This window comes from Lissotriton helveticus, chromosome 7 (genome assembly GCF_964261635.1).
Source record: "Lissotriton helveticus chromosome 7, aLisHel1.1, whole genome shotgun sequence".
Taxonomy (NCBI): domain Eukaryota; kingdom Metazoa; phylum Chordata; class Amphibia; order Caudata; family Salamandridae; genus Lissotriton; species Lissotriton helveticus.
Genome location: NC_136068.1, coordinates 1,961,218,986 through 1,961,234,978, shown reverse-complemented (window position 1 = coordinate 1,961,234,978; position 15,993 = coordinate 1,961,218,986). Strand labels below are relative to the sequence as shown.

The following is a 15,993-nucleotide window of genomic DNA, read 5'->3' as shown; positions in this document are numbered from 1 at the left end:
CCACCTTATTGTGGTGAGACTGTTGGATTAACAAATGCTTGTTTCAATAATTACTGTTGAAATGAACTCTTGCCATCCTCTTTGAAGTCTCTACCTACCACAGGCACTCTGATGTTGATATTTCCCAGGACTGCCCTTATTTGCTTCTATGCCCTGAAGAAGTCCATCTGTCTGGACGAAACGCGTCGGCTGTTCTTTTCAATCATGACTGGTTTTTAATATATCTTGAATAAAAGAAGATATTTGAAGAAAAATGTTCTAGACACGGACCTGATAATTTGTTATGTGTCTGTTTTGTCTTCTTGTTAAGTGGTGCACCTTTGCTACTATTTGAAATTGTTAAAATCCTGTATTGGATTGCACCGTGGCAGTGGGTGCTTCAACAGTGTGCACACATAATTCGTGGGGGACTCCCACCATATGTATAATAATTAGGGATGGCGGGTCATGTGCCAGGTCCCTGTAGGGTCCACTGTCAAAGCTAGTTTCATTTGCATGTCAACAGTACTTAAATAACGCTCTCATTACCTACTACCCAACAGCATATGTGTAAATCCCTGCTCGCCATGTGAACTAAATAGGGATAAGTAAACTTGCAGAAATATTTTTCACGAAATGTAAAGGCAGTCTGTTTTTTGAGTAGCATAGCTGCAGCACAACTAAATATTATACTTGAGCCACATGTATGTGTTGGAAAAAAACCTATACAACAAACACTCAGTCATAATGTCATATAATAATCTGTTATTTCATTTAAAAACCAGGATATGGATTTGCAGTTAGTTCAAATCTTACCTCACATGATTTAACTTACATTTGAATCAATTTAACAAGCATATAATTATAACATGTGTGTGTACTGCTATAGAGTTGTTAAAAGCATAATTATTCCAAAATCATCAAGCATGCTCCTGTCAAAGAGGTGTCAATCGAATTCAGTTGGATTATTCATTTACCCCTCTTTAGACCCTTGACCCCCTCCCCCATACATACCCGGAGAACCTCCCATGGGTCATGTGGTAAGTTGGCAGTCCCATGTAAGGACATTGCTCTTTTAATACATCTCATAACTCTGCAGCAGTCTGTAAATAGCAGAATGTCATATAATACCTTGTACAAAACATCATAACACAAATAGCACATAACAGGGCACAACATAACAATAAAGTAAGCAACCGAGTAACCACACTGCAACAAAACTGCAGAACAGTGCAATAATGCAGCACAAAAAAACTGAAGCACAAAAATCAACAGGCACACCACCGTTGCAAATAAATTCTTCACATGAATACTTAGAAACATACTTCCCACACATTACCACATCCAAAAAAGTGCCCTGATAATACAGTGGTAAATGTTCTTTGCACCACTCAATACCTTAACTTATCACCAAGCACATAAAGTAGCATCAGTCAAATACATTTTTTGATCTGGCCCAAAGTGTTTCCTCCTCAAATTAATATTTCATTTGTGGTACTGCCTCCGATGTGACATCGGGCCGCTATATAATTGCCACCTCCACACACTGACATTAGTTTATTTCTGATCTGTGTCTTCACCGTCGGATGGGGAGACACTGGAAAACCCATTGCACTGGTGTGCTGCTCTCTACTTTGGAATCTTATCAACACAGATGAAATGAGTCCATTACATGAAACTGGAAGGAGGGTGTGGGTCAGTGAGGTATATGCGGTTAGAGCATCAGCGGAAAGAATGTTACCAAGGGTAAGTAACCTTTTCTTCTGATGGATACTTCTAACGGCAGATTCCTCACCACTTCAATAGATGGTGGCTCTGTGGAGTGGCTCAGACAGTGAACACCTGCAGGACAGACTGGGCAAAATGTCCCTCCAGCCAGATATTGCTGACCAAGCAGAGTTGTTTCATGAATGTGTGAACTAATACCCCCATAGCTGCCTGGCAGATGCCCAAAACTGCTGCACCGGCCGCACACCAGTGTCTCTGAGGTGTGAATGTCTCTAAAGGCTGAATGTTACAGGGAGAAAACCGTACAGCAAACTTCTCCTAGCGTCCCACGTAAACTGTTTTTGTGGAGGAACGACCGGCTACTAAGATCACACCAACTCCTTCGGGAGGAAGATAGAAAGCCATCCACTGTTGTCGCTCAATCTCCATGGTTGATGTGTAGGCTCTGAGGCAGGACCCTGACCTTCTGGTGCGACAGAGGGTACTCCCAAGGGCAGCCGGAGGGGTACTCCCAAGGGCAGCCGGAGGGGTACTCCCAAGGGCAGCTGGAGGGGTACTCCCAAGGGCAGCCCGAGGAGAACTCCCAAGGGCAGCCGGATGGGTACTCCCAAGGGCAGCCGGAGGGGTACTCCAAGGGCAGCTGGAGGGGTACTCCAAGGGCATCTGGAGGGGTACTCCCGAGGGCAGCCGGAGGGGTACTCCCGAGGGAAGCCGGAGGGGTACTCCCAAGGGCAGCCGGAGGGGTACTCCCGAGGGCGGCCGGAGGGGTACTCCCGAGGGCAGCTGGAGGGGTACTCCCAAGGGCAGCCCGAGGAGAACTCCCAAGGGCAGCCGGAGGGGTACTCCAAGGGCAGCTGGAGGGGTACTCCCAAGGGCAGCCGGAGGGGTACTCCCGAGGGCGGCCGGAGGGGTACTCCCGAGGGCAGCCGGAGGGGTACTCCCAAGGGCAGCCCGAGGAGAACTCCCAAGGGCAGCCGGAGGGGTACTCCAAGGGCAGCTGGAGGGGTACTCCCAAGGGCAGCCCGAGGAGAACTCCCAAGGGCAGCCGGAGGGGTACTCCCAAGGGCAGCCGGAGGGGTACTCCCAAGGGCAGCCGGAGGGGTACTCCCAAGGGCAGCCCGAGGAGAACTCCCAAGGGCAGCCCGAGGAGAACTCCCAAGGGCAGCCGGAGGGGTACTCCCAAGGGCAGCCGGAGGGGTACTCCCAAGGGCAGCCGGAGGGGTACTCCAATGGCAGCCGGATGGGTACTCCAAGGGCAGCCGGAGGGGTACTCCAAGGGCAGCCGGAGGGGTACTCCTGAAGGGAAACCCGGAGCGGAGGACAAATACTCAGGCCAGTAATTCTGGGTACCACACTCTCCTTGTCCGATTCATGGTCACTAGGATGGCTTTGGACAGGTCCTTCTGGTCCTTCTGGTCCTTCTTGAAAGGTGTCTCTGAGTGAGATCTTCCTTGGAAACTTCAACGTGCACATGTTTTGTCACTGTACCTACTCTGTGGTGGTTAAGAGATTGACCCACGGATCACCCCATTGTTGGAACATGCCCAATGACACTTCGGAGTGAAGCCGCCAATTGTGATCTGCTTAGCAACATTGGCAGCGTTCCTCTGACATAGCATTTGAATATCCTGCCATGTGGTGTGCACTAGGTAGATGCTATCGCTATACAGCCGCATCCGGAGTCACAGGGCATCCTTGCACAGAACTAACAACACCACTTTTGTTGCAGTATGTTGGAAACGGGATCCCCGGCTGGCCAGGGCTTTCGCCAAAGTCAGTCAGAGACCACCACTCCCAAGTCAGGGCAAGGGAGTTACACGCCAAGATAACCCCTGCTCACCCTCTAGGTAACGTGGCGCGAGCAGCAAGGCTAAACTTGGAGGCGATGTAAGTTAAGTATTTGCGCACGCACCCCAGCAACAACAACCAAATGCCCACCACAAAGGAAACTCCACACAAGGTTATATAAAAATAGCCTTTGTATTGTACAAAACACATTAGATAAAACACACACTTTACAATGTGCCAGAGGCACGGGCAGAATTTACAGGGGATATTGTACAGGACAGGGCCACCTGGACCACTGTCAAGGGTATGCACTTTTAGAACTTAGCACTTCTTAGATCATAGAATAAAATTACTGTAGCACACAATATAAAACTAGAGCACACAACCAGTAATCACTGGTAACAGGACCTCACTAGCACCACCTGTACTAGGGAGAAAACAACCACCTACATATCACAATACCTGTAGGGGTGTAAGAAGGGAAACACATGATGCATCACAATACATTCAGAGGTGTAAGCAAAAATGAACAATTGCGCAAAACTCAGATAAGTCACCACCTGTGACAGTCCCTGTGTCCCAATGTCAGGGCCTAAACGTAGCAGTTGCCCACAAAGTGCTGGGCAACTGGTGCAGGGAAAGTTAGGGCAACGTTGGAGCCTCTCTGGCTCAAGAACCACCACGGTGGCACTGGTGAGCCTCTCTGGGCTCTGGGCAAGGAAATGGCACCCTCAGAACCTCTCTGGGCTCTCAGACACGGAGGGGCACTCAAGCCTTTCTCAGGGCTCGCAAAGCAAAAGGGCTGGAGCCTCTCTCAGGGCTCTCACGAAATCAACGTGCCCCCTTGAGCCTCTCTGGGCTCTGTAAACAAATAGCGCCTGGAGCCTCGTGGCTCCCACAAACAAATGCCGCCTTGGAAACCTCTCTGGGCTCCAACAACAAAGGGGCAGCCTCGCTGGGCTGTGGGGGTCCCTCACGGGGGACCCAGAGCAAACGGGGGGGGGGCCACGAGCCTCTCGGGGCTCGACAGCAACTGCGGGGTCTGGGAGTCCCTCACGGGGGACTCAGGACCCAATAAAATGCCCCCAGAGCCTCTCGGGCTCAAAGAACCAAGAACGGGCTCCTCTCGGTGGAGCAGCCCTCCCTCAACGGGGCCGCTCGTAGGACAACACAGAACCCGCCCCCGCACTCACCGGACTTCACTGGTGCTGCGGGAGGCGGGGAACACGGCCGGCTTCTCCTCTGCTGGGCAGCGCGGGGCTCCTCTCCTTCGGGAGCCTCGGCAGGCTGCTTTACGGCTCCGCTGCGGGGGCGGGACTTCCTGTTTGCCTCTCCCGGGCCGCGCAGCGATTGGCCCGCCGACCCAGCACTTCCGGGTCGCGGTAGGCAGCGCGGCGGACCGGCGGGGGCAGCACACACTCCTGGGCTGCGGCGGTGATCCTACGGGCAATGCCGGGTGGGCACCGGCTCTTCAATAGCAAGGTACCCTGGGCAAAATAACGCGGCAAATGAGTGGGGTGGCACCCGCGCCGCTCGGTCACCTCACGGGGTGAAAGGATGCCGGGTGGGCACCGGCTGGTGCACCAAAAAGCGCAAGCAGCGCTAACATCAAGGAAAGGCGCTCCCAAGCGCCAGGGGACACGATAAAGCGCTCACAGCGCTAGAAGCCAAAATGAAGCGCTCTCAGCGCTAAGAACCAAATGAAGCGCTCTCAAGCGCTAGGCAGGAGACTTCAGCGCTCCCCAGCGTTGAAGGCAGAGAGCAGCGCTCTCAGGGCTGCAGGCAAGGAGTCCTCAGTGCTCCCCAGCACTGGAGGACAGGACAAGGCTCCAGCGAGGGCTGGAGGCAGGCAGGGGGGCAAGGCTGGGCCAGAGCCAGCACACTGGGTCTCCAGGCAGGGAGACACCCCAAGTGGCGGTCCTCCTGGCCCCAGCAGCAGCAACAGCCCCCTCTGGCAGGATCCAAAAGCAGAACATTTTCTAAGGGGACACAGCCCCTTCTTATACTAACAAATCCTTTGTTTCAAGGTGCAGGGTGGGGGAAAAACCAGTTGCAGCTGGCTCTGGAGCACTCTTGATGGCCCAACCACCCATTTCTTTCACTGGGGAGGCTAGGGTCGTTAGACACACCACATGGGGGCGGAGCCAGCATTGTGTGGGGAAAACCCAGCCCATCCAGGACACAGGTACACTCCTCCCACACATCACTCATGCTAATCTCACACTCACCACCGGGCGGACCCATCCAGACTTGCTGGAGCCTGGCATGCCAGCCAGCTCCAGCCAATCACGCTCCAGCACCCTCACTGCACACATATCTCAATGTCCAGAAGTAGCACTTCCCTTCTAGACACATACATGCCACAGACACCATCTCGCAGCATTCACTCTCACGAGTTTACACATACAAAACTCGAGCCTGCACTCCCGACACGCATCAGGAACTACCAGGGACACACACATTCCCCATGCATTCCTATGGGAGGGCAGGCCAGCCATACTACACGCACGCACTTTCACTCTGGGACCCAGGGAAAAGTGCGCAGAGACCCAAAATCACTGACACAGGGTCACAAATAACAGCAAAAAGTTTAGGGGTGAACCTGCCCTGCGGGCCAAGTCCAACACTGTACATTACAGTAGTGTTGCCTGTAAGAACCTGCATCCAGTCTCCCTTACTGGTCAGGAAGAACGCTAGGCGTATCATCCACAATTCAGCAAGTTTAACCGAGTCCATGAACCTCCACCTATCGCCGATTACTTCTACCCGCAACAATGCATCTGCCACCACCTTCAGCTTTCGGTGGGACAGGAAAGCAGGTCCAGTTGTGGTGTAGAACCTACCACTGTGGGTGTTTTGCAGTCCCCTCCAGCAGTCGTATGGATTCCGAAAGGTGCTGAGCCAACAGAAACTTCAAAAACCACTGCAGAGCCCTCCTGCCCCATCTGATGTGGTCCAGCAGCGCAATATAGGAGGCCGAGAGGTCCAAAAGCCTCAGAGCCACTTTCACAAAGTCAAGACTTGAAACAATGGGATCTTAGCACGCGTGTCCTGCGCTCATTGAGGTGGAGAGCGGTTTCGGAAAAGGTGCTGTTTTTCTGATAGTTCCAATGAAGTGGAGTCGTTGTAAAGGCTCCAGAGGTGAGTGTGGGAAGTTGATAAAAAGCCCAATGATGTCAACTGGTCTCCTGTCACCTGGAGGTGGTTAAAGACTGTTTGATTTGAGCCAGTCTTCAGCAACCAGTCATAAAGGATTGGGAAGACTGGTATACTGATAATGTGTGCCTTCTGTCTGCGTTGCTTCGACTCTATGGCCTGCTATTTTTGTTTGTTCCATTCCTGAAACAGTTCTCTCATGTAACGTCACTGGTTCTATTGTACATCGCTCTGACACCTTCGGGTAAAGTCTGCGCTTTATAAAAATGCATTAAATAAGTAAATATTCCCAACCTCTACAGATGGGCAGCATCTCCACCATCACCTCTTTAAACACCCACGGTGCACTGGTCAAGCTGAAAAGGAACACTGAAAACTGAAAGTGCTCTTGGTCTAAGGGATACTGCAGGCAACATCTGTGCTACTGCAGAACGATGATGTGAAAATAAATGTGTTTCAAGTCCAACGCCACCATCCAGTTGCCTGGGTCCAAGGCAGGCAGACTGGGGCCAGGGTGAGCACTTTGAAATGGTCCTTCCACACAAAGAAGATCAGAATACAAAGATCTAGAATAGGGAGAAGACCTTCATCCTTCTTCCACACCAGCAGGAAGAACAACCAGTTCCAATCTCAGACATCAGCAACATATTGTTGGAATGAGTGGATACGATGTCGCTGAATACATGATATGTGTAGGCCCGACAATAGCAATAAATGCAATGTCACCATATGCCATAACCTGTGCCTGCATAACAATGTCAATACCCATCAATGCAATGTCACCATATGCCATAACCTGTGCCCGCATAACAATGTCAATACCCATCAATGCAATGTCACCATATGCCATAACCTGTGCCCGCATAACAATGTCAATACCCATAAATGCAATGTCATTGTATGCCATAATCTCTGCCCGCACAGCAGTGTTGACACCAGCAGTAACAATGTCAATGTTTGCCATAATTCCTGCACACATAAGAATGTCGTAGCCAGTTGAAAAAATGTTGATGTACCCCATGAAATAAACACGAATAACTATGTCAATATCAATAAAGAGATTGTCAATGTACGCTATGACAACTGTACGCACAATGTTGAGAATGTCGGTAAAGGTTATATCAAGGAATCCATGTTATTTTCAGAAGTTCTCATGGACTCAGATCACTGCTGTCGGATTCACCCAAGGTGACCTTTTTATCAACCCAGAGTCAGAGATAAGTGGTCAGACATGTCTTGCAACCCAAACCCACGCCTATTTAGTGATAGCTCACACGTGGGGTCTCATTTAGCCCAAAGACAAATGCGCATCCAGGAAAACCTTGCTCGATCCCACAGATAGATAGTTGCACAACGAAAAAGGTGTGAGAAGCTTGGCCCTATAAAACACATTTGGCCAAAGGCATGTGTTGTTCCCCGAAAATACCACAAAGCTAGATGGCACATGTAGATAGGATCACTCAGCCAATCAGGACACGACATGCAGACCACATTTAGGGATCACGCGCTCCCCACACCAGACATCTCGACACATACACACTGGCCCATCGAGGTCGAGAGCCATCTGTCTCCTTATCAGATGCCCAAACTTGGTGAGTTATGACTGAAATGCTTTTGCAAGATTGCAGAAATAGTTTTATTGTACCTCACAAGATGTATATATTGTCAGCTGAAACTTGTACTCAGATGTACTCTGTCAAGAGTGAGTCTGCTGCTGCGTTTAAATAAAACAACTTTTTTTCTGTTTTGCCAAAGGCCTCGTCTTTTCATTTCTTTAAGGTAAATTCATATGCGAGCGACACTATCTATGGCTCCCTTCGTTTAAACGTTTTCTCTGAAGATAGATAAGGGGTCCTCCAGAAGATGCTGTGGTGTGGGAGGCATGGGCGGTTGTGACAGAAACAGGAGAGAATAATCGCTCTGCGTGATGTGGAGCACCCACTGGTTGAATGCCATGCTCTTCTAACCATGGAGGTAAAAAGCGATGCAGCTTCACAATGGCTGATCTTGTGCTGCTAAGGGTGACTGAAAGTGGTATTGTGTTAGCTATGGGGGTAGGGGTGAAGAATCGGTAAGTTAGTTGCCCCTTGGGGTCCAGACGTTGGTAGCTGAATCTCTAGGCTTTTGCCAGTTCCCCCCTCTGAAGTGGTTAAAGAGGCAAGACTGCTGGGGAAAGTGCCACGAAAGAGCGCGCTATTGCTTTGCTGTGCTTAAAGTGTTCTAGCTCTGAGTCCACTTAATTTCCAAAAAGACAAGTCACGTTGAATGGCAGTCAATGGGATACTGATGGACCTCACTCAAGGATCTGCTGGAGCCTATCCAAAGATGGCGCTGACACCACATTGGTTCCCATTGCTCTGCCCGGGAAGTTGGTAGGGTCCAGGTCTAATTTTAGAGAGTACTTTGAAGCGCCGTTCCTGTCTTTTATGAACCACTGACCACTAAGTTGAACACCAATTAAGACCATTGGTCAGACGTCCACCATCCTTTACCACAACACATGCAAGTAGCCCCCTAGGAGACAGCTTATACTAACTGATTTCGGAGCAAGGCTAACCAAGGAAAATGTTTATTTGCAAAAGTCTCCATGCATTTTAACTATCTCAGTCGGTAACACAATGGGGTTCAGTCGGCTGGTAGAGGCTTGTACCACCAGGGTTTGTGGTGATGGATGCTTGAGGAGGAAGGTAGGGTCACCCGGGACAGTCCTGTACCGTCTGGCATTCTGCCTGTTCAAGGGAGGGAAGTTCTTGGCCTTGCCCAGGGGCCCAGCAGAGTTACCATGAGGGCCTTGTTGAAAGGACAGAGAGGTTCTTGCGTTGTCTGTCCTGGGGGAAGGACCTCCATTTAGACATTTGCCTTGACCACAGTAGTGGGCAGGGTGAGGTCTAACCCCTCTGCTGCTCTGCTAATGACAGTGGCAAGGAAGGCACACTATTCTGTGGCCACATTAGGTAAAGTGAGTGAAGGCCAGTGCTAGTGTCTGATGATGTGTCTAAGCTCTGGCATCCTGAAAGTTTAAAAATGGGATTCCATTGTCACATTGTGTTCTGGTGTCTTCATTATATCATCAGTATATTTATGAAATTGTTGTGGAAGCGGTTCAGGGTCAGTGTGTGGGTCTACGTAAGGTCAGTGTGAGGACAATAGATGTTGCTCTGGGTTTATTTTGGACTCAAGAGGACCATAGACTCTTACTCTAGGATCAGTGGTATTGGTGCCAAAGTCGGGTATGACCTAGAAGCGAAGTTAAGTGGCATAGTCAAGGATGGACCTGCCAGTGATAAACAGAGAAGAGGCCAGCTCGGATCCTTGGGGCCGGAAGGGTAGCCAGAGGGATCCAGTTGGATATCCAAGATTGGGGTTATTGCCTTCTTAAACTCCCTTATATGCTGGTAAATTGGGTAGAATTGAAAGGAGGGTTGCCATTGGTTCCGTTGGGATACTGAGTTTGCAGCTTAGAGCTACCCAGGGCCACTTGCAACTCTCATGGTGAATGAAGCAGGATGTAGGGGAGCCTTGCTAGAATTTCTGTGTTATTTGATTTCTTGAACTTACCTGAAGATCTCAATTTTAATGACAAGTGTTCATGAGATTGGCCTTGGGAGTGTGAGCACATTCAGGTCCCTGATTTCGACCAGGACTGGGCCCTTTTCTGACTACCTCTATCCCCCCAACCTACAATTTGGCACATTTGTCATGTGACACCCGGTCATGCTAGGGACCAAGAAACCAGAGGCATGACCTTGTGAGGGTCCGACACTGACATCTGTTAGGAGAGGACATGCCCCTAGCACACCAGGAAACAATTTGAAGGGACAATTCTGCAAAGTCTGACAGAACTCAAGAGAGCAAGATCTGGAACCACATCAGAAGGCACAGAAAGAAAGGAACTCACCTAAGCCTGCAGAGATGGTGGATATGTTGGGGCCAAAATGTCACTTATGAGACCGGCCCAACCTGACGTGGAGCTGCATGACACCAGCTACTCACGCTCCAGGCAATGACTGAAAACAATCTCCAGATGCCGTCTGGCACCTTGAGACATTCACAAGGTGCAATAGCTACGGTTAGAGGTTTTCACAATGAAGTAAATGTTTGACAAAGGGAATTGGAACACCACAGAGCACAGGCTAATTGAGATGGGCCCCTGCCACACAGTGGGGTTGCTGCTAACTAGCCAACTTCATTGTAAGCTCCTTTCTGTACAAATGGTACATTCATGTGCTACAAACTCTGCTATTCAGAAACTAAAGCTGTGTGGTCGTGTGCCTAAGAACTGATCTTCCACAGAAACATTTTAAAATCATAACTAGTTTATGCGACTGAACATACGTTTTTCCTTACAATACTTACTTTTGGAAGCATGCCGTAGAAATGCTGCACTACGACCTGATAAGATGTTCCACTCATAGCAAAGAAGTATTCATCCACTGGACAGTTACAAGTTGGTCCCTCGCCGTTAATCAAGTGCTCCTATTGAAGAAATCAAAATTATTTTAAGATTTGTAAGCAAAGGGCAAAGAAAAGATAATAGTGTAATATATGGACAACTCAACATAGAGGGAATAAGACCCCCGGGTAAGAGTTCCCAGATCTTCTCTGTAGTCCACCTGGAAACCGGTGCCGGTGCAGCTTTTGCTGCCTGCTCCTGGGAATGTATGTGACTATCAAAAAGACATTTGAAGTGCAAAGAGGTCCTCCCTTCCTGCCCTTGCTCCTAACTCACCATAGGGCAAATGCAACCCTTTGTGTGGAGACCGGACACCGCTTATTCAGGTGACAACACCCATTTTTATTTTCCTATCTTGTCCCAATGGAAAACTACACTTAAAAAAGGTTATAAGGGATACTTCATGTTAACCTATGGGAGAGGTAGGCCCTGCCGTATTAAAACATGGATTTAAGAGAATTTCACTTCCAGGACATGTAAAACTTGTCAAACCTTTAAATACATGGCGTCCTGCCCCCCCGAGCTGTTCAGGGCCTACATTAGGGATGGCTTATAAGTATAAAAAAAGGAAGTTTGGGCATGGCAAGAGGTTTAACTGGCCAGGTTGACATGGCATTTTAAAACTGCACACACACAGGGGCCCATTAGGATGGCGGGCGGATTGCCCCGGCCAGGCTGGCGGTAGCCACTGCCGGCCTGGCAGGGGCAATCTGTCTGCCATCCTAACCAGAATGACCCCCTTCCATATTAGCATGGCTGGGACGGTCTTTCCGTCAGCCGCTTTTCCGCCCCGGTCGCCTTGCGACCGGGGCGGAAAGGTTTAATATGGTGGCGGTGTCTAATAGACACCGCCAGCCATATTAGGATGGGCCTCTGAAGTTGCTTTTCCTTTGCGGCGATGCCGCCACAGAAAGGCAGGCGGTCTTCACTTCGGGGGGCCCCCTGCTAGCCCCCGGAGTGAAGACGAGGTTGGGGGTGCACACGGGGGGTACCTGTGGTACCCCCCAGCATTTGCATACACAAAGCAGCAGGCTCCGTGCAGTGCCTGTCGCTTTGTGTATGCAAATGCATACATGCATTTTTAACATTCTGGCGGGCGGTGCTGAGAGCACCGCCTGCCACAATGTTAAAAATGCAGGATGCGCCCACCACTGTGGTGGGTGCATCCTAATACCCTCCACGGGACCCCTGCCATATGGCGGCCGGTCCCAAGTACCGTGAGGATGACGGGTGGGCAAAGTCCGCCCGCCATCCTAATGGCCCCCACAGTCTCTACAGTGGCTGGCCTGATACATGTTTAAAGGGCTGCAAGCCCGCTAGTACCATTTAATTTATAGGCCCTGGGCACAGGTAGGGCATATTACCAGGGCCTTAGAAGTAAATTAAATATGCAAATTGTGGATAAGCCAATGTTACCACATATTGAGGAGAGTCCACAAGCACTTTAGCGCTGGTTATTAGTGGTAAAGTGCACAGTCCTGAAGCCAACAAACAAAAATTTAGCAGAAAAGTTCAGATTATTTTCTGTTTGGTGTCATAAACTTCCTGCCTCCATTAATTGTTATGGAAATGAGCTGCAGAGCCTGTGAGTCCAATTGTGTTTTCCATTTCAAAGTCTATATTACCCCTGTGGCATGCTAGAATAAAGCAGATTGGTAAAGGATGATCTTTTATTCTTAATAGGACCAGTAATATAATTTTTTATTTATGACTTATTTTACGTTTTATTGGACTTTTAAAATTACTTACATTTGTTGGAAGAGTTTTCTCTTATTTTCTCTTTTTAAATTGTACTTCTCCTTTTTATACGTGTCGTTATAAAATAATATTTGTATCTTTTATATCTCCGGTTATATTGTACTATCTGTATTTTCTGTATGTATTTGTGAGATTTGAACAAACAATGGTGATGAGTTACTGTGCATGTGAGCACTCATCTCTGGCACTTGAATTACTCCAGAGCTGAGATGGAGTGCATTCACTACTATTTTACGACCTCTTTATTGGATGTAGTAACTTTATAAGTGGAGTTGATGAATAACAATTGGCGAATGCGTGTCTGCATTTGCATGTCCCTTCCTTTACCCCACCTCTTTCAGGATTAAGTATTCCCCATTTTCCAGCCTCTCACACTGGTCCCTTCTGACATTTACTACCAAATGTCTATCCAGGTGTGCACAAAGATCCGAACATGTGGCAGAGACCTCTACACAGAGAACACAGAAGTGGCAGAGGCGTGGGTGAATATCATTCTCATAGTTCATGAGTAATACAAATGTAGCACTATTTTACATGCTACAACACACAGGTTTAGAATCAACCCCCTTTTTTAAGTCAGAGAAGATCCACATTTCATCTTGAATGCTGTAGACACATTTTACTTTCCAAAAAACAACATTTGCTTTGCGGCGTAGTCACATGAAGGCCTTCAAAGGAATTGTTAGTGTTTACTTTCCCCCACCTTGATCATAACAAGCAATAGGCAAGATAGAGCAGAGGGGCCAAACAGCATCAAGGTAAGTCCTCCCAAGGAAGAGGAGATACTTACATTTCTGATGTGTTTGTCGTTCAGATCGTCCTCCTGTGTCCGCAGTATGATGGCGGCGGGCGTGGATCCCTCCGGCGCGGTGGCCTCCACCAGGATCCCCCTGCTTCCTTCTGGGACCATCCCTGAAGTCTTGGCAACAGTGAGAGCAGTCTGGAGGTTGTCACCTGTGAAGAGCAGTGAGACTGGGCTGTAAGCATGGTATGCATAGAGCAAGGTAACATATATGTGCTTCATTTCCACGGATACAGATGGGTCCAAAGCCTGTCTTCTGGAATCAGCCGTAAAACCTTGGGGCATATTATCAAGGACCGGTGTTAAAATTATCGCCGTTTTATCAGCAGGAAACTGCGGATAAAGCGGCAATAATTGGCTTGATAATACGCCCTTCTTAATTCCCATAGAAGCCCATGTTCTGGTGTTAACATGGGCTTCTATGGGAATTAACAAGGGCGTATTTCCAAGCCCATTTTTGCAGTTTTATCGGCAGTTTCCTGCCGATAAAACGGCAATAATTTTAACACCAGTTCTTGATAATATGCTTAGGGACTGGAGCTCAAAAAGCCCACCTCTTCTCTCAGAACCCCACACCCCTCCATTCCCTTGATGAGTGTGGCTTGACCTTTGTCCCCTCAGTATTCTGTCCCCCATATTCTTGTTCTACAATATTGCGGGCCTTGGTCTTTGGTGGTACAATCGAGTCACAGGACACACATGCATGTAGAGCACCCATAAGAATGGACCTACACCCAAAACAAACCAGCCAAGGTCACAGGACACACATGCATGCAGAGCACTCATAAGAATGGACCTACACCCAGAACAAACCAGCCAAGGTCACAGGACACACATGCATGTAGAGCACTCATAAGAATGGACCTACACCCAAAACAAACCAGCCAAGGTCACAGGACGCACGTGCATGTAGAGCACTCATAAGAATGGACCTACACCCAAAACAAACCAGCCAAGGTCACAGGACGCACGTGCATGTAGAGCACTCATAAGAATGGACCTACACCCAAAACAAACCAGCCAAGGTCACAGGACGCACATGCATGTAGAGCGTTCATGAGAATGGACCGACACCCAAAACAAACCAGCCAAGGTCACAGGAGGTTGTGGCATAACATGGTTGGTTGACTAAAGTAGTTTAGATGACTGAGAAGATATAATGAAAGGTGTAAGAAATGGGAACTTGCAAGTTGGGGGGGTTGTTGAGAACATGTCTTTCATCCCAGTAGAATACAGGCTCTTACATTGTGGGGTATAGTCATTCTATCTTTAAGGCATCTATATTTGGCTCCTAACATTGAAATGCTTGGAAGTCTGGGTAGAAGAAAGTACCTCTTATTCAGCGCCCTGGGAATGACATATTTTCAAGTGGGCCACTTCCTGCCACCTTTGAATAGGATGAAAGTAAAGTCTTTGCAATATAGAACTGGGTGAAAGGTCTTGGCTAGTGGTGGTAAGCAGGCTGCTGCACCCACTCACCCTAAAATGACAGGTGCCACTCCCCCCCTTACTCCTGTCCTCTGGGGCGCACTGGCTTATTTTGTGAAACATTAAAAGTGACTTGTCCCATGCGGTCCTGGAGTTGTAGCCTACCAGTGACTGGTCCACCAGGTGGAAACACCTCTGACAGACCAATCTCTACACTTAGCTTCCCTTCATTACCCAATCTCAAAATCATCTCATTTGAAAGCTCCAGACCTTTATCTACATGTGCAACTGACTGTTCAGTACCCATTACTAAAACACAGTGTTTCCAGTAGACTCACCCGACCACATCTCCCCTTAACATACCTAGCTTTGCATTTTATGGGTTAACTTCTCAGTGTTTGGCTAGTAGAAAATCCTGCTGAATTCTGAATGTTTGAACCACTTAAAGGTCTCATGTTTTGAGAAAATACATACTTTTGATGGTCAAGTTAGTTGCTAGTACAAGGTCAATTTAGTTGTCAACATTTAAGTGAGGGGAGACTAAACGCCCGATTCACAAATAGACTTAAGACTCCCAAAGTTATGAGTGTGGAGCCTCCACAGTAGGGCAGAATCTCCAGATGGGGCGCTCCCTGCAGTGCGTCGTGCAGTGTCCGCCACGAGTCTGGAGACTCCAGACGCAGACCGTGCAGGTGAGAGCGGTGAGTCTGTGGAGGCGGGTGGGGGAGATTTCAACAGATGACAATGAGGGAGAACTAAATAAATAATTAATTTTCCCACGTGGTCATCTGTCAAAAAACTCCCACCAAGCCCCGCGCTCTCACCTGCACAGGACGCGGCTGGGAGACTTCACCACGAGCGAGTCGCATGTTCATTTGTGAATCCCCCCAAAGTGGCGGCA

General features: G+C 48.7%; 1 protein-coding gene across 1 annotated transcript in view; it reads right to left on the bottom strand.

The window, feature by feature from the left end:
* Positions 1–15,993, bottom strand: part of LOC144770018 (putative cation-transporting ATPase 13A4) — a 380,863-nt gene that overhangs the window by 165,618 nt on the left and 199,252 nt on the right. Inside the window, exons 17-18 of the mRNA XM_078654211.1 lie at positions 13,653–13,816; positions 11,008–11,127 (exon numbers count right to left, since the gene is read on the bottom strand). Of these exons, the coding sequence (XP_078510337.1) occupies positions 11,008–11,127; positions 13,653–13,816 (284 nt within the window). The remainder of the gene's footprint in view (positions 1–11,007; positions 11,128–13,652; positions 13,817–15,993) is intronic.